Below are 25,649 nucleotides of genomic sequence, written 5' to 3' on the forward strand. Positions count from 1 at the left end.
TATCAGCATTAAACTGCATCTGCCAATCCTTTGACCATTTCATGTTCATTGAACAGACAGGCTGGCCAGTGTAGGCCTAAATTAAATGCTTTAAGATATACAGTATTAGCATTATAAATACCTTGTAACATTTTCAAGTCTTTTCATGGGGTATAGTGTAAGATATGTTGTATGATTAATGGAGTTTAATTTTTGGGAAGCTGGGAAAAGGGTGGATAAAGGTTGGGAGACGATGGCAGGTTGGCGAGAACAAAGCGAGACCAAGGGGATGGGAAGGTAAAGGTTATGGGGAAATAGGTGAATGTCACTGTTCGAATGTGGAAATGGAAGGGGGCACGAGAGGGGGAAGAGGTAAGACAGGGGGGTGAGGGTAGAAATGGAATGAGGGATCGGAAGAGACTATCCCGGGCACTGTGTGGGTATCTACTGCTCAGCCAACCCCTTATAATCAAGTTAATGACCTTCCAATGTATATTTAAAGAGCAGTCCTTTCCATATAGGATTCAACAATTTCTGGGTTCACTTCAACTTTCCACTACACAGATACTTAGAAGTGAGTTCATGGACATGATAAAAGTAGGTCTTCAATTTCAATAACGTAAGTCTTCAATTTTACTATTTTTTATTTCCTAAATTTTTCTATTTCATACTTTTCAAACATAGAAAATACATTCATTAGAATATTCACTTCTATTTGGTAAGAGACATTCTTTAGAGTAAGAAAATGAACATTGATATTTAAATAAAACAAAAATGAAATTGACCAATTCCATTATCTTGTGATGTACATAAGCACAGCAAGTTTTATCAGGATCAAATTGCTTATAAAAAGCAAACCATGTGTTATGAACTGCCCAAATAACTATTTACCTCTTAGTTAATTTTTAAGTATTTATACAGTAACATAACTGATCAACTTGATTCACATGGGTTATTAAAATTCATTGCCAAACTTTAAAGGGTCTACAATAGCTATCAAGTGCCATCATTGTAGGTAACGGGCTACCTAGCAAATTTATACGCTTGTGGGATACTCTAATGATTAAAGTGTGACAAACATCACTGTACAACTTTGGTTACCTTATTCAAAATTAAGAATGGCAGAAAACACCATTCTTAAGTCATGTGTTGCCAAATTAGGCAGGTGTTTCAAAAGTTGACTCGACACCATACAGTCCTGATATTGCTTCTTTGGCCAAGAAGAACTTTGCTTTTTTCACATTTGGTCCTGAAAGAAAAAGATGGGAATTTATACCATTACTAATTTTACTTCCATCCCCTCCGACTGATAAATCAGACATTCTGCAGATCATTCCACAGTAAATTATGCAGTATATATTACTGGTATACTGTATTCATATCAACTTACCAGAAAAAAGTAAGAGCCCAAATTCACTACAACTCTTAATGAGGATATAACATTATAAACCAATTTTTATGACAAAAGAGTATAAAAACTAAATATTTATTGCACATTTTTATCTAGAAAATGGCCAGTTCTGTTCAGAGAAGTACCACAAGCATTTATCTTAAAATGTATATAAAGATCAAATGTTAACTCTCCCTGAATTGTTTTGATTCTAAACCATCTTTTCTGTCTAAATGCAACTTAAAATAATAAAGAAACAGCATGAAATGCCTACCTTCTCCAACAAACTCCTTCCCGTCAATGTCAACCGTAACACTAAAGAATGTCTTGCCCTCGCGCATTGTCTGAGAAACTGTGTACTGCAATCCAGGTTTCATCTGATGCAGGACCATGACAGGATGCATTCCGGCAGCATTTTCAGGGACTTGCTTGGCTGGATTTGGAACTTTCACAGGTTCTGTCGCCTGGAAAGCTGAATTTGTATCCGGCTAAAAAAAAAAGTAAAGAAATTAACCCATCTCATAGAAGCATAAACCAAGCAGAATAAATGTGAATAATAAAGCAATATTACACCAAAACATTTAGAAAGTAGAGCATTCATAAATGCTGATACACCATGCTATTGCCTAAAGAGCAGTGGCTATATTCATTTGCTCAAATTATACATGGCATGAAGAGCCCATCGTCTTACTTTCACATCAGTGCCAGTAGCACTAGGTGCACGACCTCCTAGATGAGCACATATTGCTTCAGCAAATGCAGCAGCTTGTGGAGACTCCTCCTTGACTGCACTTCCTCCTCCGACAGGCTGATTTAGGAATGCTTGAAATCCTGCAAGGTAAGAAGCAACTAGTTTCTACGAAAATGGAGCAATTGGGCACATCTTATGATTTCAATAATATACTAACTGGATTAGTGCTATATTTACCCCAACTATAAGTAGGAATGCATAATGGCGAGATATCTGGAGTGAATGCATGTAAGGGTGACTCATACGTCGGGCTGTGAGCAGCCGCGTTCAACAGCCTGGTTGACCAGTCCAGCAACGAGGAGGCTTGGTCGACGACCGAGCCCCAGAAACACCTCAAGGTAAGGGAGGGGTGTCAATGCATTTGAGTGGAGATGCACCTGGTGTCCCAGCAGCAAAATCCACCCCTCCCACCAGTCGGGATAAGCACTACCTGGCCAACTAAATCTGTTAGGCTTTACTAGTGTGTAGTTCAGTGATGAAGTAAAGTAATACCCTCTTACTGTCACTTTCATCACACATTTGCAATTTATTACTACACAGTATGTGCTATTATCAGCATACCAGTGAAATCCTCATTGGCAGTAATAAATGATGCTTTTCACAACATTTACAAATAATGGTACACTAAACACTTTTATAGTAACTCATTAACTCTTAAGAGTTACACGAGACACTAATTAGCAATTTCTCCTCATAATTACCTTGCCTTTTTACCTATTTTTGTATTATACCCCCCCCCATGCTCCCCTACAAAGCTCAACACTATGAAGCATTGAAAAACTGCTACAAACGCTACGGGAAATAAAACCAAATTTTAACTTTCATAAAATCGCACAAGTCACTATAGGACATAGTATTTCTTCAAGGGTGGCACAGAGTCTAACCCCGTCTGACCTAGGACACTTCCACACCCATATGTCACCCTTCAATGTTGGTCTAAGCTAGCCCCAACTGTCTGGCCATCTACTTTGGTCAGACACATACTTCCATACATTATGTAGGGAACACAAGAATTAAAGATACTCTTATGATTAACCACTGTGCTGCGCCAATCAAGAAATCTCTTTCTGAGAGTTGTACTATTTTATTTTTTAATTAGGCTATATATTAATGTTTTTTTTAATGTTTTCATCACTCTTTTGTGTTTTGAAATAAAAAATGGTCGAGTTTGGAAACATTTTGACATTTAACTTTACCTGAATATTGATAAAAACCAACAAAAATATGTCCTTAACAATTGCACTATGAAGTTTTTGTCAAAAACAGATGTGCAGTGCAGGGTATAAACTACAACTAATCTTAAACAATTGCAAAAAGCCTCTACACTGCAATACAATGTAATCTGAAATTCTTACCAGGTGGAACTGCAGTGCCGTAAGGCTGGGCAGGGGGAGGGCACATACCAACTCTACCCTCACGCCAATCGTTAAACAGTTTATATATGGCAAATGATGCAAGCGTAGCCCAAGGGGTTTTATCTTCCTCTTGATTTTCTGTAGAATTTGCAGTGACGGGTGGTTTCACAAAGCTTATTAGTGCCGCTTCTGCTGCTGCCTGCTTCGCTAGTTGCTTAGACGACCCAAAGCCTCTATATTTTTGAGTGTCCACCTACGAAGGAAGAAGAGTCACATGAAACTAATGAGTATTGAGATTCATTGCTAAACATTTAAAGATATACTGTAAAAATATTAAAGATGATCAAATGTCAACATTTATAAAGCCGAGAATTAATAACCAAAATAATATTTTAGCTAAATAATATTTTTAGCTTAGCATTAATAACTAAAATATTGAATTTGTTCAAGCAAAGTCACTTAATTTACTGTGCATTCTCCTCCATCCTATTGTGTTTTTGTCATGTTAGCATTAGAAATCTAAGCCCTTTAGCAATTATTTTAAGCTTATTGAACAATATTGGTTAATATTTGCATTTGAAATAAAATGCAGTGTTCAAAATATGAATACAATACATGTAATATGAAACATAATACATAACAGGTGCTAGTCATTCTATAAGAATCTGGAATGTATATAATCTTTATATCAGAAGCAATGAAAAACGTGAGATACACTACATGGTGAGAAAGTTCCTGACAAACACTGCATTAGTCATTAAATCTTCATTTATTTTTCATCCAAAATTTTTCTTTAGGAAACTAAATTGCCACAAAATGGGCAAATGATTGAACCCATGAAAAAGGGCCAACTTTACTATGTGCGACTCCGATCCAAGTGCCTTAAAAAAAAAAATACTAGTGCCAAAATTGCCAATTACAGATTAAAAAACCATGCACCTTACCCATTTCTATGAAAATTAAGGATTGTTCAATTACTGTACTGTTCTGAAAGTTTTAAATTAAAGCTATTTTCTTATTAAAGACAATTCACCAATTTGAGGCCCATAATTATTGATTGTAAATATAAGAGATAATTTTTTTTCATTTGGGAATTAAATCAACAGGGCAAAAAATCTGAGAAATTTTGTTTGTGCTGCATTTTGAAACCCAAACACACAATTCCTTGGCATGTTCTATAATTATATTTATGATGCTCTATACATTTGGAACACCACTAACAAATTTAATCTAAACTTACATAAAAATAAAATTGAAATGTTACAATAATTATTTTTAAATAACTTTACATTATGGAATTTGCCATAGGAACAAATACTGTATATGAAAGAAAAAAAATGTAAATGCAACATATGCTTTCAATATCAAATACCCAAGAACAGCACCAAGGAATTTCATGTACAGTATTTTAGAACAATAAATTTGGCCCTTATTCCATATCATTGTCCTTTTAAATTCTAAATCTAAATAAAAACTGTTGTTTATGGTTACCATTAATCATTATAACACCCATAATAATGACAGTCTGCAACAATGAAGGGTTAACAATCAACCAGATCTTTTCACCTTTCCCTCTATTGTTACCGAACATCTGCTTACCCGACTTAAACTTCTATCCCGATGGCCAGATGTCTGGACAAATGTCACAGGGTGGAAAAATTGATTTTAATACATTTGGGAAAACAAGCATTGCTACTTATATTCTCATAGTCAAAGGGGGTTAAACTAATAATCATTTCTCATTTCCCTACATGTTGTTTACAATACACGTACAGTATTGTGCAAGTTACTGGAACTGAACATAGCTCAAGCACCAGAATCGGATGAATAGCGGTATTCATCAGAGCAAGCAGACACGAGAAAACAATCAGCACATGACAAAAGCACCCATACCGTATTTATATTTATCTGGCATACAGTATTTGTGCATTACACTAGCAATTATTCAGTATAATGTATTTAAATATAAATGTGTGTATATACATGTATATGCTGCAACTGCATAAAATAAAGATGTTAAACTAAAGCAGGCTTATTCATACTTGGAAATGTGTACCCCTGGTGTTTAGTGTAAATGTTCAAAAGATTGCTCTACTGACTATTCTAGTTAATAGAGCAACCTTGGAACACTCATTTCACACACCAGGAGTTCTTCAAGCACCCAAGTTTGAGAACTCCGTGCTGCGAACAGTACATAAATGGACATACTTAATGTTAATAATAAATGTTATGCAGTTACAAGCACTAGGAGAAGCACTGTTTGTTATGGTTAGGCCATTTATTAAGGTTCATATGTTCTATAATCCATTGTTAATCCTTAATACCCTCAAGCACTTTGATATTGGCCAAGTACTGTTCGTGCAAAACAAAGTATATTAAAGAAGTTTTAAAATTAAATATTGAACAGGGTTTGTACAATAAAATTACTGTATTAGGAACTTTATATTCACACTATCAAAGTAAGACTCCAATTACTTTTAAATAGGTAGACAGGGAATATTTTAATAACTACCTATATTTTCTTTAGTCTTGTGAGTCTTAGTCTTCTTTCATGTGAGTCTTTTGCAAAATAGATTTTGCAAAAGACTCACATGATGGGTGGCTGGCAGTGATTAACAGCCATCTTTAGTAACTCATACCAACAAGTGCTTTTGGGCAGGTTCTATACCTTGCCTCAATTAAATCTTTGCCCTACTTAATTCTAAAAACAAAAATTAATTAGCCTATCATATCCTTGATAATTGGCCAATACTTGACATACCCCATTAGATACCTCTACAGATATACAGAATGGTTGACCGACTCCTCCCTCCTGCTCCGTTGTGTACGTCACTCCAGGCCGAAGTTCGTTGAGGCACATAACTGCATTCTTAGGCTGCACATACCTCCGGATCTTAAGATTCTTGGCTCCTGGCACCTTCTTTCTCTTGATCTTGATGCCTGCCACCACATATTAATTGAAAAGTCGCAACACACTTGCCATTGACATGAAAACCAGCCTGCCTTAGCTTGCAAGTGAAAACAATAAGATACAGTACTAAGTTAAGAGATTTAAGCAAAGTTAGGCCATTAGACATAAAATACCTCCTCACTCACTGTGTTCAGATTTGCATGCTAGATTATCACAATAAAATTTAGGTGGAATGACTGGGTAGGATTCAGTACCTGGCGTACTTCCCACCTCAGTCAGACATCCATGACAAGTGTGGGCAACACGCTTCAATTAAAAGTCTCTGAAAATGTCTCTACGACTGTTACGTATGCACCCAGCCTCATGCATGGCAGCCAGCGAGGGACCTCTTGCTCAATCCCATTCTGAATCTGAAGATAAACCTACACACATCTTTGCTAACAGCAAAGCTACAACAGAATCCCCCGCTGGCTTTCTGGAGTGCTACAATTAACTAATGTCGTGAGGAGACATAACAGGTCATGGGACCAAAGATGACCTTGCACAGCCATCAAACTAGCCCGCTGTCAAAACAAAGAAGAGTGAAAATAAATACCATGCCTATTATATTACATTAAAAATTATATCCTCTATTTAAGAAAACCTTTCCTCTTTGGAAAATACTGCTGTACAAACACTGCTAGGCCCGGTATACAGTGGTCAAAGGAAATATCTAAGTAAAAAAAAGTTAGTTATTAAACTGTACAAAATAAAAGCAGTATCTATAACTAGACACAAACTTTTAACTTTATTATGCTGGCATGTGTAAAATGAAGTCCTTGATACATTACACTACCTAATGCTGTTTGGAAATTCTTGGTGCAAGCCTTGCCAATTTGTTGAAAGAAAATTAGAAAGTTACAAAAGCAAAGCATCTCTTATGGCATTTAGAAATACAATTACTGTACTAATTTCTTGTGTTAAGATTTACATTCTACTAATACATACACTACACATACATTACATCAGTTCTCATTTTCAAAGAGTATGGGGGCCATCAGCTCAAAGATGGGACCAATATAGTGAAAGGATATAGATATTTTATACACATATGAACTTTCCAACTGATAACTTGCTACAATATACAGCATTGGAAAAAAAACTCCAACACTTACACTGTTCTCATTGCAAATTATGTACGACAAATACATTCATTCCCTTTTAAGAAAGCAATTCCACCAAGTCATGTCCCTTACTATATCTTTTACACAACTTCCCATCACACCCCAACATTCTCACACTATTGCCAATGTGAAACCCACATTCCTCTTGTACAGTTAAATTCACTTCATATAATCTATTCAATCATTATCCATCTATATATGTTGGCTCCAAATGCACGCATTGCGTCAGTGATGGCTGACTGGTGGGTGGATGGACGATGGAAGCTGAGGTGGGAGGCAGTATGAATGAGGGGGGGGGGGAGAATCAGTGAGAGAGGGGGGAGAGAGATGCTAGGAGGAGGGGGGAGGTATGGAGAGATGTTAGGAGGTAGGGAGAGATGCTAAGAGGGAGGGGAGGTAGGGAGAGATGCTAGGAGGTAGGCAGAAGGGATGGAGTAGTGAGAATTAGGGAGGGAAAGGCAGGCTGGCAGGCACAGGCAGGCAGGCAGGCACAGGCAGGCAGACAGGCAGAAGGCAGGCAGGCTAGCTTGCAGGCAGGGAGTGAGTGGTAGTCCACCGGTTGAAACCGCGTGACCTTGAGAGATGGATGTAGGGGGGGCGGGTGGTTTGTTGGTGGTGGGGTGAGACCGGCTCATTCCGAAGATTAAGCTAACACACACTTACCCGTTAGCATGATGGCAGGGGGGGAGGCAGGCTGGCTGGAAAGGAAGCAGGCTGGGCAGGCAGGCTGGCTGGCAGCTGGGAAGGAGGCAGGCTGGCAAGGAGGCAGGCTGGGAAGGAGGCAGGCTGGGAAGGAAGCAGGCTTGGCAGGAGGCTGGTGAAGGAGGCAGGCAGGCAGGCTGGGAAGGAAGCAGGCTGGCAGGCTGGGAAGGAGGCAGGCTGGCAGGCTGGGAAGGAGGCAGGCTGGGCAGGCTGGGAAGGAGGCAGGCTGGCAGGCTGGGAAGGAGGCAGGCTGGCAGGTCTGGGAAGGAGGCAGGCCTGCATTCTCTCCAAGGTGGGAAGGAGGCAGGCTGGGAGGGAGGCAGGCTGGAAGGAGGCAGGCTGCATTCTCTCCAAGGTGGGAAGGAGGGCAGGCTGGGAAGGAGGCAGGCTGGGAAGGAGGCAGGCTGGGAAGGAGGCAGGCTGGGAAGGAAGCAGGCTGGCAGGCTGGGAAGGAGGCAGGCTGGGAAGGAGGCAGGCTGGGAAGGAGGCAGGCTGGGAAGGAGGCAGGCTGGGAAGGAGGCAGGCTGGGAAGGAAGCAGGCTGGCAGGCTGGGAAGGAGGCAGGCTGGGAAGGAGGCAGGCTGGCAGGCTGGGAAGGAGGCAGACAGGCAGGCTGGGAAGGAGGCAGGCTGGGAAGGAGGCAGGCTGGGAAGGAGGCAGGCTGGGAAGGAGGCAGGCTGGGAAGGAAGCAGGCTGGCAGGCTGGGAAGGAGGCAGGCTGGCAGGCTGGCAGGCTGGGAAGGAGGCAGGCTGGGAAGGAGGCAGGCTGGGAAGGAGGCAGGCTGGGAAGGAGGCAGGCTGGCAGGCTGGCAGGCTGGGAAGGAGGCAGGCTGGGAAGGAGGCAGGCTGGGAAGGAGGCAGGCTGGCAGGCTGGGAAGGAGGCAGGCAGGCAGGAAGCGATATATGGGTGTTGAAGTGAACTGTGAACCACGTGACCTTTGAGAGTGTGTGTGTGTGTGTATGGGTTTGGGGTGGGGGGTGGGGGTGGTGTGTCGGTGGTGGGGGGAGAGGGGGAGGTGTGTCGGTGGTTGGGGGAGAGGGGGAGGTGTGTCGGTGGTGGGGGGAGAGGGGGAGGTGTGTCGGTGGTTGGGGGAGAGGGGGAGGTGTGTCGGTGGTGGGGGGAGAGGGGGAGGTGTGTCGGTGGTGGGGGGAGAGGGGGAGGTGTGTCGGTGGTGGGGGGAGAGGGGGAGGTGTGTTGGTGGTGGGGGAGGGACCGGCTGACTCCGTAAGCCTAGCCACACTCCACAGACCTGTGACCCAGATTTGTTTCTTAAATGTACAGTACATCATCGTATATTTTAGGCAGGATGTGCCTGCAGGCTGGCAGGAAACATCCAGAGGATGTTTGCCAGACGTCTTAATAATCAGTTAGGAACAATTAAGGACTTTTATAAAGCGGATCAGGACTTCACTTATTGATGAGTACAAACAAAACACGGTCGCATTTACGCCATGAACCTGACGATTTTTTCCCCTAGAGTTTTTTTCATAAATTTTTCGGATATATATATACTGTAACTATCTCATTATACAATTCAGTCCTTCTCTTTGTTGACTTTACATTTCATATTTGCATTCTATAATTGTTCATTTCTACTGCTAAAATTCTGTTTTTCACAAAGGTTCATTTTGCATGCTACTTCTCTATATTAACTTTATTAATTACATAATTATAAAAATTTAAATGAAAATTTTCAAATGAGCAAGTCAGTGAAAGTTTTCATTTTCAAGAGGGACACTCCAAACGACATCAAGTCAAGGAGAGAAATTATGGCAAGAGGACCGAAACAGACATTCTTCCCTACCTCCTGGCTTCTCCCAGGGACGTTTCCTGTTTTCTGGCTGCTGTTCTCCCTCCTGCATTGAGGTGTCACTATCAGACACGGGAACCTGAAATCAGCAATTTGTCAAACATAGAAGTGAAAAGAAATGACAACATGGGGCAAAGAGTTGGATAGAGGGAAGGAATGTGTAAGTGTGCAGTACGAATGATTCAGAAAATTGGGCATTGTTAAACCATTTATTTATTTGTGGCACTACTCATGATGCACCATCTACATATCTGAAAATATGTACTTTAGATCCTTTCACATATGACAAGTTGATTACTTCATGTTGAATTGAGAAATATTGTCCCTGTGACTGATTCTGAACAGACATCATTGACAGCATGACCAGCCAGGCTGCTCATACTTTTAGCTTTCTAGAACATACACAAGTCCCCAAATACACTTTTAAGAAACATGAACAGCTGTAGCTTGGGCACTACCCAATTCACATAGTGAACTGCTGACTTCCTAACCATGACATTTTCTACATTAACTTAGCATTTTGTTCATACTTAAGATAGTGTACCACCTCAACCTAACTGGTCTAGTCAGACTATTCCGTCAGGCATAATCCCTTACACAAATTAAGCAGTATCCAAATATAAAATGATTTACTATATAAAATTGTCGAATACAATTCAAAACGTGGTTAGAGAATTAATGCCTAGACAATCCGGTTTCTTCCATTTAATTTTTTTTAGAGTTTTGGTCATTCTTCCCAGTAGACAGACCAGAATTCTGGTATCTGCTAGACTACCCAATACCTGAATTTGTAAAGTTTCCAATATTTTGAGTTCCTACTGTACTGTAAAAACAACAAAAAACAGAAAATGGAGAGATTGGAAATTTTTCTTTAATCACTCACCTCATTAGCAACATCCATTTTAACGTCTAGAGGTGGAGCTGGATTATTTTGTTGATAGTAGTCCATTGATGGGGGTTGCCGATCGTTCACTGCTGGTGCAGGGAATGGGTCAACTTGGGGTGGAGAATCGTTTTGGGGAGCAGAAGAGCGCCAGTTACCACGACCACGACCTAATGTTAAAATTACATTGTTTTAAAAATACATTAGGTTTTATAATGTACCTATTTAGAACATTTACAAGCTATGTACATCTAAAGAAAAGCATTATGGCAGCCAATAATCAAGAATGATGAATGATAGATAAATTATTATAATTTTTCATCAGTGCGAGTGTGAAGCAAAATAAGTCAAGGCAAACAATTGGAAATGATTTAGAAGCATTGGAAATAGCATGAAGAAAAATAAATGTTTTCAGAGAACCTTTAGTAAGCCACAATTTACTCAAGGTAAGAGCTGCTGTGTTATGTCTAGATCATGGACATCCAAGGAGGAGATATCTTGGACATAAGTCACAGTAGATTTTTTGAAGGGAAGCTTTCATTGTCAATATTACTATGGAGGTCATTAGATACAATCAATGTATGACTACATGATCACACATGACTGTCAAACAAGAACACCAAACCGCAAACTACACAATGAAATTGCCCTTTAACAGTGAAAATTGTATACAGTATATATAATTTTGGTCTGCCTGCCTGCCTGCACACCACATATCGTATATATATACATTTTAACGTAGTGCGTAAGATTTTAAAGTTCTGCGGCTACATGGGGGTTCACATCAGGTTCCTCAGGGCTCTAGTAAACAGATGCTATTTAAAAAAAATCGTGGCTAACATTCCCAGGTGTGAGAGCCTCAGTACTGAGTGAGCAACAAAGGCTGGCGTACGCAGTATGAGCTAACAGCACTGCTGTTCAGCCTAAATCGCCTAAATCACAGCATCGCCAAAAAAATCCAATATATATGCAAATGCTATCATTTAGTGATGACAGTATTACACAAGATCTTGACTGTAATAAAGACTGTGTACAATGTTCAGATATCAGTGAACACAATGCTGTTGAAGATTTTCACAGCACTAGCCACAGCACAATGCTATTGTTTGGTCCATCTAAGAATCTTGAAACGACTTATGTTCCTTTACAAAATAGGCTTGTGGAAACTTATTCATTTACAGGATTTAGTGACCAGAACTCTGATAATAGCAGCATTGTGGTGATAATTAGTTATGGGCATAGTATGGTGGGAGTAGGAATTTTGGTGAGGAAGGAGGCAGCATTAGCTGGCTGGTGTGTGGCAGCCACTGTTATACCATACCAGTTTAATGATTTGTTATGGTGAACACAATTGTAGATACTAGTACTGTACTTGTGTATAACGTGTGTATATACAGTAATGTAATAACAGCAAAAAGAGTATGCTGGGAGTAGCCATTTTGGTGAGGGAGATGATGTCGTCTGCTGGCTAGTGTGTGACTTGTCATGCAGTGTATGGTGACCACTATGATGTATGGACACCATACTAGCTTAGTTATATAGTTATGGTGAACAAAACATGTAGATACCTATACAGTATATAACATGTGCATATTGTGTAATAACACAAACAGTGTAGTGGGAGGAGGAATGTGGGCGAGTGAGATAGCGTCATCTGCTGGCTGGTGTGTTGGTGGCCACTATGCTGTTTCGATACACCATACCAGCTTAGTAGTTCGTTATGGTGAACAAAACATGCAGATACTGTACTTACAATGTGTATGTAGTATAATAACAGCAAAAATATTTTTCGTTGTTTTACGAATCACTAATATACACAACATATCACACTACACACTATTGAATAATATCACTAAAAAAAATTAAGACATTGAAATAATTAGGTAATAATATCTTTGTGGCAACTCTCGCCTGACAGCTCGGGTGAAGGAGACCGACCTCGAATGCCTACTCTATCAGCATCTGAATCTTGCCAGACTTCCTCGTCCTATTGCAGCCAAAATATGTCACCCATGATCTTTTTATTATTTTTCCTGTGATCAGAGGAAAACATTTTAACAATCTTTGAACAACAAAAATTTAATTTTTTTCTTGTGCATAGCAGTGTTGTCAGCTATAATTAGCAGCACTGCCCAGGGGGTTAAAGATTACTTTACAGATCTGTACTGCAGACGTTCAAGTCAACAGAAACATACATATACTGTATAAATATTCCTTTGTGCCAGCAGCATTTAATGAAACTAAACCCAAAAATTGCTAGAACATCTTTAAATATGCAACAATTAAGCATGTAAATAGACAACTTCTTAATATACACATCTATAATACAGTACACATTTGGAACAATACTTTTTAATGTAAAATTACACAATTATAGTATTGTACTAGGAAAATCTCATGGAAATTAACTTTCTTTAAACAGAACTATACAATATTGCATTTATTTGTCTATTTTGGGCAGATAAAGATGATGACAAAGGTGAAAAACAGAAGACCCCAAGAAAGGTGAAATATTGAGTGAGTATGATGTAGCAGAACACTGGTCCCACAAGAAACCAACAAATTATGCTACAGTATTTTCAGATGAAAATAAAAATTTAGCAAGCTTGGGTTGCCAAGATGCAAGCTACAGGCACGCAGGGTACCCTAATGTTATTATGGCCATCAGCCTGTGTCTTTATCAATGACCTTTTATTTAGAGTAAAATAGGTTGGATACTCAAGGTTAAAATAATAATTGAATGGGTACAATTGACATAGCCAAATCCAATTATTTTAAATTTTACCTGAAGTACATTTAGAAAACACACTAAGACTTATTTTGGGTGATGAGCCAGGGTGAATTAAATTTAAAGTTATAGACAACAGTACAAGGCCTTTAACAACCTAGATTTAATTTTGAAATATGCCGTGCAATATAAGTAAACCTACATTTAAATAAACTGGTGAATAAATACAATACAGTACAGTATATCCATTCAGAGCCTCGCTACGATATATTGAAGGGACAAGATAAAGGGGCAAAGGAATGGCTTCTTTATGACCATCTTAATCCAGGGGAAGCACTGGAGAAGGCTCAAGACTAAGCAGCCCAAGATCACAAGGTAACATTCACTCTTCAGAGCCAGAAAACAAATGACCCATCAAGGAAATATTACTTGTATAAGATCAGCTTATTATTCAACTAATGGCAAGAACACTTAAGTGATCTCCAAAGCTTTTGTTACTACAACTGGCACATATAAAATAGTTTATGAAAAGAATGGCAAATTACTGTACAGTAACTTTAGGTACAGTGAACCAATCCACAAGGGCTGTGATGAGAGTTCGAGCCTATGTCCGAGAGGATCCCAGACGCTGCCTTAACCGACAATGTTTTGGTACAGTTCTTTTATAATAAGTGTAGTTATAAACAATACTGTTCACTATTTTCCCACCTAGGGTCATATTTCCCCCCCCCCCCCCCAATGAGATTTTACAGCATAAACTAACAGCTGGATCATAGCCAGAGGTTCAGGAACTCTGGCTATATGATAACCTTGCAATTACCTTCCAATGATTTCGGGGCTTAGCGTCCCGAACCTCAACTAGGCCTACTACAATCAAGCCTACAATGCACATGATGTCACAATAACATGACTGAAGAAATGTTGACCAAACCACACATTTGAATATGATGAGATGATGACTTGATTATTTATTATTTATTTATATACAGTATATACAAGAAGGTACATTGTGGGTTATAATTGTCCAAGACAGACTGAAACATCGTCTCCTCTTCATCTTCTAGTGTGTGGTTTAGTCAACAGTCCTACAATGATAACTAAAGTGCAAGTTCCTTTTCAACAATTCACGATGGATGACAAATACTATTGTGTTACCACCAAAATTTTTATGCAATCTGCTATTTTCCCCCCGCATTAGCACATAAGAATAGACAACCAAGCTTAGTGTCCGATGCAAGGCTGCTGTTGCACACATACAACCATCCCACTAATGTGTGCCGTACATATGCTTTAACCCAGCAACACTACGTGTCAGGTTGCCCAGTATTGTAGCTTGTTCCATAACATCTATGACCCTCTTTCCAAACAAATGTTTACTTAATAATCTATTTAAATCCAAGCGCTCCCAATTTGTATCATTTATGCTTTGATTTTTTGTCCTTGTATTTGGTGTGTTGTAAAATAAATATTCCAGTGGACTGGCATTAAAATTTATGTATTGCAATAAACATTTACATATACAGTACTGTACATACATACCAAAACTATAAAGGAAATAAAGGAAACAGGGCCAAACACCTAGCATCTGCATAGCAGTCAGCCAGACAGTGGAGATTAGCTAGAAACAAAATGTTTAATGTTAGGTAATTATGATTACTACAAAAATCTTTTAATTTATACCTTAGGTTAAAAAAACCTGCAATCTTTCAATTTTGAATTCCACATTTGAATGCCAATACTTGCATGTTCAACAAACAGCAATTTTATCCTAATTAGATAGTACAGCACAATAGTGTATTGTATATTGTTATTACATATTTTACTGTAATTTCAGTGTGCTTCATAACTGTACAGTACTATAAATTATAATGCATGATATCTCGGTTCTACAAATTGTATCTAGTAATCGCCATGGTTTTTAGTCCTGACCCATGCAGTTTTGGGAGACTTATCTGAATAGCCAACTGTGTAATCAACCAAACCCCTCAAACTACTGTATATAATATATTGTACTAAAATATAGCCACTTTAAAAGCTAGGCAAAATTTAAAACTACATTTCAGTGCTTATATAAACCGGTTATGCTAATGGAACCATACGCTATTGCAGCGCTGAACTATGTTGATCTCCGATTCCTTGACTCTTCGGCAGCTCTCGATGGAAGACTCCAAATACCTGGAGACATGGAGCTAGTGTAACAACTTCCTTCTACAATTAATTTTTAGACTAAAATTTCCAGTGACTAGTAATTTTTTTTACTAATGATTTTCCCAACCTAGGCTTTAATTTTAAATAAAATTATTTACATAAATAGAGCACAGTGAATGTAACAAATACGAAGTAATTTTTGTTTTTGTTAAGTGTTACTTCCATCTTAACCATACAGCATTCAAGTTAACAATACGGTTTATGTGCTTGATAAACAACAGTACACAATCAGTCCTTAAACCAGGTTTTAAATATACAATACTGTGAAGTTCATAAGAGCTAAGTGCAAAACTATAGTAAAAATAAGACAATTGAATTAAAGGGAGGTTTTATAGATAGAATAGCAGTCAAAGCAGAAGCATCCAAAGCCTGCACTGGCATTAAAACTATGGTTTTAGTTTTGTTGATCTTAGATCACATACCTAGGTAAAACAATTTTAAAAATGTTTCATTAGGTTCGGTTAGGTTTCTTTAGTGGCAATGCCTTTACCAGGTTCAACTTTCTGCAGGTCTTAGACCCTACTTAGTAAAGGCTATAACAATCTTTCTAATTACTGTACTTCTTACCTGTAGCTGCTTTTAAGAGTTCTCCACTCACACCTCAACCAGTGGTAAGGCTTTTTTTGGGGGGAGGTGATACAGTAATGCAACTTAATCAGTAAGGTTGTTGCTGGCACCAGGACAGCCCCACAAAGCCATCAAAACCTGACCGATCAGACAACAATTGCATTAACAATCTGTCTTTTAACGCTTCAACCTTTATTTTGGCAATATTTAAATTACTATACTGGCTGGTAGGTTGAAAAGGCGAAGGTCTCACGAGTGCTTATGGCACCTCCACTAAATCACTGGGTCTACTCTACAGGGTGAGTACTACTCTACTCTTACAAGGTGAGTACTGGGTCTACTCTACACTTCCACCCATATCTCACTCCAGAATAAAACCATGGTTAAAACAAAAAGGGTCATCCTAAATGGACATGAATAATTGGGAAACAAATTTGAGTTTAACTACAAGGCTCCATCTTGGGCCCAGCTCTAAGTTATATAGAGTATCTAGATTAGAACATTACAAATCACATTAAATTTGGAAGTGACAAAGTTCCATGGTAAAGTGGAAAATGTAAACAATATTGAGGTCTTACAAGTGACCTATATAAACAAATAGTCAAGAGACTGGCAAACACTATGATACGAGTATTTAAAAATTAGATGTTTTGCATTTAGGGTATATTACAAACATCTATGCACAATCATACCATAGGTTTATGAAAAATCAAGTTACATTTTTTTTAAGTCAAAAGTTCGTTACGTGACATTTAAGCTGTACAATTCTTTGGTGCAAAGCTATCTGGCAAATTGAAGCCAAGGAAAACAAATCACATAATACACACTTCACCAGCAGATTTGAAAACATATGTATTACAGAGATCCTACAAGTCTTCTGGGCTTGGTACCTTCCAACATTTACCCGACCTTACCTAACCGAACCCAAAGAAACTGAACCGATACCAGCATTAATAGCCCCCCCCCCCCAAAAAAAAAATTAAACCCCCAAGATATCCTAACAATAATAATTTGTGTTAGAGGGACAAGCAGCCAGTGTACTTATATATGTTAGGCTTATATTGAGGTCCTCTCCAAGGTCGAATGACTGACCCTCTGCAGGATGCAACCCTACAGCAAGCTGACTGCTTGTTGGGTACTCCTGGGTACCTATTTACTGCTAGAACAGATGCATTAGGTGATAGAAAACATGCCAAACCATTTCTGTCCCGCCTGGGTTTTGAACCCAAATTCCTGAATGCAAATCGTGCACAAACCTGCCTGGGTGCAATATAACCATGCCCCACATAAACGTGGAGACCACCTTCAAACATGCATCTCGGCATCTTAGTTCAATGCGGCAACAAAGATCACCCCAGGAGCAAGTTCTTATTAGGAATGGTCAAGGATCTCTTTACTACCATTACAAAGCGGCAATGACAGGATCAGCCAGACTTATAATGCAGACCAAATTAAGACAATTCGAACCACTTCTTTAAAACTTACAATGTAACAATTAGGCATATTACACACGGAGTAACAGCTTCAACCACAACAAGATAATATAGTACACATTTGTGTTTTTTCACCCATGAGGAATTATCTACTTGCCAAAGAAATAAAAGGTAGAGAAAAAATCATCAGGGATAAAAGAGGAGGTGGGAGAGGGGTATTATTGAGCCAAGCCGCCGGCTTCCTGTCCACGAGACGTCGTCCCATAGCTAAATTCCGGACACGCCCCTGCCCGACACTGTGCCCTTCACACACCACTCTTCCCGCTCTTCTCTACGGCTCTTCTCGTAGTGTACAAGACGGCCGGAGACAATTCTCGTCCCGCCGCATGCGACCAAACTTTACCGCGTCTTAGTGTTGCGGAAGCCGGTCTTCCGGACCAGGGCTCAAGCCAGGTTAAACTTCCCTTCAACTCCTGCTACACACGCGCGTCAAGGCCTAATTAAGAGTTAGAAGGTCCCCGGCCTATATTAAAGAGTGGGCAGCTCACCAGGGCTCCACGGAGGAGAAACACGCTGCCACAATGGAGGCAAAGCGGGCCGGGTGCGGCGCAAATGGCGGCTTTCAGCAGACCATCGATCTTCTCCAAACTGGTTCCTCGCTACACATACTTTACCATTTACACATTACCCTCACGCACTAAGGCATCAAGATGGCCGGCATGATAATACCTCAGTAAATATAGTCTAAATGTGTGGCTTGGATGGTAAAATGAGGGTGACTTACCTCTGCCTCTCATAATGATGCTGGGATGCTCGCTGCTCGACGGCTCTGGGGATGGAGTCAGGCTGCCACAACCTCGCCGCCAACCTCAACTAGTTCTCACTTACACTTCCTTACCCCACACTAAATTATCTACCTTTACCTATATATTAAAATATTAATATTTATCATGAAGAAAATTGTATTTAATTGGATAAGGATTTGTATATTTAACAAAAATATTTGTTTGTGGATATAAATGTGTGGGTTGCTTGACATGTAAGAAAACGGAAACGTTAGACAACAAAAATCAATTAAATTTTGGATAGACTAATATAAAAAGGTCGTGTGTTTTGTTTTGTCGATCAATAATTTTCTTTCTCCCATTTACATATTCTCTGATTGATAATAATGAATAAAATAATAAACCCACTCAAAAAATGAAATTTAAATTCTAGCAAAATCAAGTCAAGAATACCTCTGAATCCTCCACAGTGCCTAGTATTTACCTGAATTTACCTGAGAGCCACTAACACTAGTGGCTACGACGAGAACAAGAAGCCGGCAATTTGTCAAAGATCCCTCCGTTTCCCCTGATTTTTTCCAGTTGTATTTTAAAACCTAAAAGAGTTTTTGCATTTACGGCTTCGGTGGGTAGGCAGTTCCATTGGTTAATAACCCTCTGGATGAAAAAGCATCTCCTATTCTCAGTCCTACATTGTTGAGCTTCAAACCGTTGCTTCGTGTTCGTGTTACATCTGACCTTTAAAAAATTGTTCAGATCAACATCCTCCAAATTGTTCAGTATTTTAAAAGTTTCTATGAGATCCGCCCTCTTATGCCTGGTTTGCAGTGTTGTTAGCCCAGTTGCCTGAACCGTTCCAGATACGAGAGAGACTTAGCACTGGAATACTTTTTGTTGCCGGTGTTGCACCTTCTCCAGTAGTAATGTGAACAATGAGTGATGATGAAACTCCATGGGAGAACACGCATCACGTTCAGTACAACCTGTTCATACATCTATAGACACACATCACAAACAATAAACATATTACCGAACATTCTGAGAGATAAACATATACATTTCTTATCCTCATAGTTTCTTACCTGGTGCTTCAAACTCATACTGTATCTTGTACTACCCACTTCTCCAATGTTAGTACCTCGTCGAGACCACTAGAGAGATACCCGAATTTGCCCGAGGGCCACCCTCGAGTAAATTCAGGGATACCATGGTACCACCTACCCGACGAAGCCGTAAATGATAAAACATTGCTCGATAAAATCACCAGGGTAAAAAGGAGACATTTGACAAGCCACCGGCTTCCTATCCTCACTGAGAGTGACCCTCTGGTAAATTCAGGTAAATCTTAGCTAATTAAATAATCCTGAAACGTTTGCTTATTGAAGACAGGGCTGTGTTAGCAGCATTATACTCTCCGAGCAAAGCAATGCACTGCCCACTGGGTGGGCACCCAGTGCCCACCCAGATGGTGGGCACTGGGGCCCATATGCCTGTAGGCCTATACTTACAACCACGTTCTCGTCTGTGGACCTTCCCTACTATGGTAGGGCTCTCGGTGTGCTTAGTAGAGTTAGGGGGTGTTTATCTGGTTAGGTGGGGTGTTTGCTAGGCCTGTGGGTACACAACTGGTCGGACCCTGGTTACACAATTGGTCGGGAAATGGTCCTTTCGGACATGAGACGATTCGGCTAAATTCATTTTCTGTTTTAAATCCGGATGTATTGTTTTGCTAGGCTGTATTAGGTTCGGTTATTAAGGCTAGGCTGCATTGGGCTCGGTTGGATTAGATTGGTTTGATTTGGGTTACGTTTGGTTGGGTTGAGCTAGGTTAGGTTTCAAAATTCAAAATTCCACTACACCACGGAGCAGTCTCTGTGGCGCAGTGGTAAAACTCTTCGCCAGCGTTTTGACCTGCTGGCCGGGAAGGATTTACCGGTCGACAATCCTTAACTGTTCACTCGGCAGAGAATAGGTTGTTAAACGATTTGGCGGGTCGTATTCCGGGGAAAAAATTAGGATTAAGGGTCTGCCCGAAACACTATGCATGCTAGTGGCTTTACAATAATTTAAGAACTCTTTTTTATATATAAATAAAAAAAATACAAAAATCCGCTGACGAATCTTCTTGTGTGCGATGATACTTGTATCTGGCGTAATTAAAATATTAACTTCAATAATTCGTTTGTGAGACAATATATGACATTCAGATCTATAAATTACTTTAGAAAGGCCTATAATGCATATATAAATATTAATTTACACACTCCTGGCGCTATACGATAGAAATTTCAATATGGCGTTGAAATAATTTTAGGCAGAGGGTCTCTGGATCGGTTGGACGCTTACGGTTCATTGACTACGACCCCGTCAGTTGTCAGGAAGCAGCGGCGGTGTGAGCATCGTCGTTCCCGTGTAGGTATGGCTGATAAATTTTTTTTTTTTTTTTTGCTATCTGAGCAGTTGGGAGGTACGCATGAAAATATTTATTTATTTATATATATGGTCAACCTCCACTTAATGCATTATACATTTGTTCGCTATTCCGTATTTTTTTATCATCCAGGTTCTGTAGTATTCAAATGTTTGTATTCCACTAATGCTAAATAGTCTGTCCTCTCTCAGATTTTGAGGATCATGATTTGCCAACATTATATGGGGTAGGATATTATGTAGAATAAACTTTCCCAGTGTTAAACCACCCCTTCGTCAGGCTAAGCTCGTTAATGCGGCGGTCGTCCCCTCCCCCCCAACTCTTCTTGAGTTATCTTGAGATGATTTCGGGGCTTTAGTGTCCCCGTGGCCCGGTCCTCGACCAGGCCTCCACCCCCAGGAAGCAGCCCGTGACAGCTGACTAACACCCAGGTACCTATTTTACTGCTAGGTAACAGGGGTATAGGGTGAAAGAAACTCTGCCCATTGTTTCTCGCCGGCGCCTTTGATCAAACCCAGGACGACAGGATCACAAGCCCAGCGTGCTGTCCGCTCGGCCGACCGGCTCTCTCAAGACACATTTATTATCGACTTTCATGTACTGTGTATTAAAATAGTTTTTATCGTGAATAAATTAGTTTTATATTCTATGTTTAATTAGGTGTATAGTAGGTTCGGTATTTAGGTTCTATTGGCAATTATTTGCACTTGAAGTATGTGGAATTTTTTTTTTTTTTAACCACAGACGTGGTTAAAAATCATCATCTCAAGATAACCTCAAGATAGGGGTTTATTGAACAATCAACCACAGAAGGTGATTCGGTGCTTTTAAAATGCTAAGCTAACCTACATACGTAAATAAATAGATACACAGATTTACGTATGCCCGACATAAAGTGTTCGATGTATCTTTTACATGGTGTCATTAATGTGCATTTACAAAGGTGAAATGTAATTCTGATCAGCTTCCATATATACTTTATACACATACATATACATACACAAATACACATGTGGAAGGTGAAGCATTTACAGTTGCCTGTCCTCAGGCCAGGCTCGCCTACGCGGCCGCCCGACCCAAAGCCACATTCGTCACTTTTATCCCACTGCATATTCAGAATTATTCTCGCGTATAAGGTAATATTATTTCATCAAGTTAATAGTTTTAAAAACTAAGTTTAGTGACAAGCGACAGTCCAGTGTACAAATACTGGAATAGATGAACAACTTCCCAACAGGGTGGAGCGTGGACACCCCTCCAGCTAGGAACTGAATTTACCTGAGGGCCACTAACACTAGTGGCCTCGATGAGGACAGTAAGCCTGCGGCTTGTCAAAGGTTCCCCCATTTGCCCTGATGACGTCTACGGCTCATTTTAAAACCAGCTGTATTTTTTTCCAGCTGTTTTTTAATATTTTACTAGCTGTATTTTAAAACCCAGAAGAGTTTCGGCGTTTACGGCTTCGGCGGGTAGGCGGTTCCACGGGTTTACAACCCTATGGGTGAAAAATCCTCTCCTGTTTCCTGTCCAACATTCTGACTTGTTGAGTTTGAACCCGTTGCTCCTTGTTCGTGTAACATCTGACCTTTTGAAGACATTGTCCCGATCAACATCCTCCAAATTGTTTAGTATTTTATAGGTTTCTATGAAGTCGGCCCTGTCATGCCTGGCCTGCAGTGTTGTTAGCCCTGTGGCCCTCAACCGTTCCTGATACAACAGATGACTAAGCTCTGGTATGATTTTTGTCGTAAGACATAGCTCCATAGCTCTGGTAAGACATGGCTCCAGAGCAGCTTTGTCTTTCTGAAGATGAGGTCTCCATGCCTGGATGCAATATAATTCATGTGGGGGCGCATTAGAAACTTATACAATTGAAGGTCTACTTTCTTTTCCTTGAAGGTAAAGGTATGCATGATTATTCCCAGGGTTTGGTTTGCTTTTTTACTGCCACTCCAACTTGTTGTGCATGGTCGGGCTTCGGTTCGTGCATGGTTGTGATCCAGAGATTGTTTGGTTTGTTCATGCTAGGCTTGCGGTTACACAACTGGTCGGGGTCCGGTTACACAACTGGCATGGGCTTTGGTTACACAACTGGTCGGGCTCCGGTTAAATAACTGGTCGGGCTCCGGTTAAATAACTGGTCGGGCTCCGGTTAACTAACTGGTCGGGCTCTGGTTAAATAACTGGTCGGGCTCCGGGGGTGTCACTTGGGCTTCCGGTTGTTCATGGTCGGGCTTCGGTTCGTGCATGGTTGTGCTCCAGGGGTTTTGTGCTATTGCCTCATGTTTCATTGCTAGATCATCATCATAGTTTCTTTGCTTTGGCTGAGTACGTTTATTTTCTAGGGCTTCATTGTTGTAGTTTTGCAAGAGTTCCAGGTTTCTTTTTTTATAGGGCTCAATTGTTTGTTTGCTTTGGCTCCAAAGTAAGTTGTTAAGGCAAGGGGGGGGGGGGCGGTTGTTAGGTTGGGCTAATGAAGGGTTTGTTGGTAGAGCTAGGGATGGAGTTTAGTTGGGCTCTGAAGCTGTGTTTGTTTAGCAGAGCTAGGGAGGGAATTTGGTTGGGCTTGGTTTGTGCTTGGTGTGGCTTGGATGAGACATTTGCTTGCTAGGCTTGCAGCTACACAACTGGTTGGGGTCTGTTATATATATATATATATATATATATATATATATATATATATATATATATATATATATATATATATATATATATATATATATATATGTCGTACCTAGTAGCCAGAACGCACTTCTCAGCCTACTATGCAAGGCCCGATTTGTCTAATAAGCAAAGTTTTTCTGAATTAATATATTTTCTCTAATTTTTTTCTTATGAAATGATAAAGCTACCCATTTCATTATGTATGAGGTCAATTTTTTTTTATTGGAGTTAAAATTAACGTAGATATATGACAGAACCTAACCAACCCTACCTAACCTAACCTAACCTATCTTTACAGGTTAGGTTAGGTTAGGTTAGGTAGCCGAAAAAGTTAGGTTAGGTTAGGTAGGTTAGGTAGTCGAAAAACAACTAATTCATGAAAACATGGCTTATTAGGCAAATCGGGCCTTGCATAGTAGGCTGAGAAGTGTGTTCTGGCTACTAGGTACGACATATATATATATATATACATATATATATATATGTCGTACCTAATAGCCAGAACGCACTTATCGGCCTACTATGCAAGGCCCGATTTGCCTAATAAGCCAAGTTTTCCTGAATTAATATATTTTCTCTAATTTTTTTCTTATGAAATGATAAATCTAACCATTTCATTATGTATGAGGTCAATTTTTTTTTATTGGAGTTTAAATTAACGTAGATATATGACCGAACCTAACCAACCCTACCTAACCTAACCTAACCTATCTTTATAGGTTAGGTTAGGTTAGGTGGCAGAAAAAGTTAGGTTAGGTTAGGTTAGGTAGGTTAGGTAGTCGAAAAACAATTAATTCATGAAAACTTGGCTTATTAGGCAAATTGGGCCTTGCATAGTAGGCTGAGAAGTGAGTTCTGGCTACTAGGTACGACATATATATATATATATATATATATATATATGTCGTACCTAGTAGCCAGAACGCACTTGTCAGCCTACTATGCAAGGCCAAATTTGCCTAATAAGCCAAGTTTTCCTAAATTAATATATTTTCCCAAATTTTTTTCTTATGAAAAGATAAATCTACCTATTTCATTATGTATGAGGGCAATTTTTTTTTATTGTAGTTAAAATTAACGTAGATATATGACCGAACCTAACCAACCCTACCTAACCTAACCTAACCTATCTTTATAGGTTAGGTTAGGTTAGGTAGCCAAAAAAGTTAGGTTAGGTTAGGTTAGGTAGGTTAGGTCGTCGAAAAACAATTAATTCATGAAAACTTGGCTTATTAGGCAAATCGGGCCTTGCATAGTAGGCTGAGAAGTGCGTTCTGGCTACTAGGTACGACATATATATATATATATATATATATATATATATATATTATATATATATTGATATAATAAATATATATATGTGTGTGTGTGCAGAAATAATATTAATAAAACAATTAACATCGTGTAGTGTACTCTATATATCAAAATATACTACAGTACTTTGAAACCCGTATCAGTCACTAAAAAAAAAAAAAAAAATTGGGCTACAAATTCGCTACTTTTAGTTCGTCAGCTCGCTACTTTCCGCAATTTGGATCTGGCAACCCTGCACCACCAGGGTGCAGGGTTAAGGTTAGACGTTGCAGCTGTCTAATCCCCAGGCACCTGTTTCCTGCTAGGTGAACAGGGGCATCAGGGTGAAAGAAACTGCCAATTTGTTTCCGCCTCCGCCGGGGATCGAACCCGGAACCTTACATCAGCCCCGTCATGTCCGGTTTACAGTGTCGTTAGCCCTGTGACGTTGTCATTCCTAGTATGATCGACTTTGTTCAGGAATGATTTTAGTCGCCCGGCGTTAACTTTCTCATAAACAGACGAGTCTTTCTTAAGATGAGGTCTCGACCGTGATTGGATACAGTAGGTCAAGTGGAGGTACGCCAGATTTATAAA

General features: G+C 39.7%; 1 protein-coding gene across 7 annotated transcripts; it reads right to left on the minus strand.

Moving 5' to 3' along the window:
- Window positions 1–605: 605 nt before the first annotated feature.
- On the minus strand, window positions 606–18,794 carry LOC123755312 (double-stranded RNA-specific editase 1). 7 transcript variants are annotated; one of them, XM_045737820.2, is made up of 10 exons: window positions 18,664–18,725; window positions 16,447–16,584; window positions 15,771–15,846; window positions 10,944–11,113; window positions 10,055–10,139; window positions 6,237–6,415; window positions 3,476–3,728; window positions 2,061–2,200; window positions 1,644–1,857; window positions 606–1,228 (listed from the first exon to the last, which is right to left on the minus strand). In XM_045737820.2, exons 4-10 carry the CDS (start codon window positions 11,007–11,009, stop codon window positions 1,137–1,139), a joined length of 1,029 nt encoding a protein of 342 aa, XP_045593776.1. In that variant the 5' UTR covers window positions 11,010–11,113; window positions 15,771–15,846; window positions 16,447–16,584; window positions 18,664–18,725; the 3' UTR covers window positions 606–1,136. The 7 variants fall into 7 exon arrangements, with proteins under 7 accessions (XP_045593776.1, XP_069183956.1, XP_045593775.1 ...); XM_069327855.1 differs by lacking the exon at window positions 16,447–16,584 and having other exon boundaries at window positions 2,061–2,191; window positions 18,664–18,743; XM_045737819.2 differs by lacking the exon at window positions 16,447–16,584 and having other exon boundaries at window positions 18,664–18,743.
- Window positions 18,795–25,649: the final 6,855 nt, after the last annotated feature.

The sequence above is a fragment of the Procambarus clarkii genome, chromosome 20, assembly GCF_040958095.1.
Source record: "Procambarus clarkii isolate CNS0578487 chromosome 20, FALCON_Pclarkii_2.0, whole genome shotgun sequence".
NCBI lineage: Eukaryota > Metazoa > Arthropoda > Malacostraca > Decapoda > Cambaridae > Procambarus > Procambarus clarkii.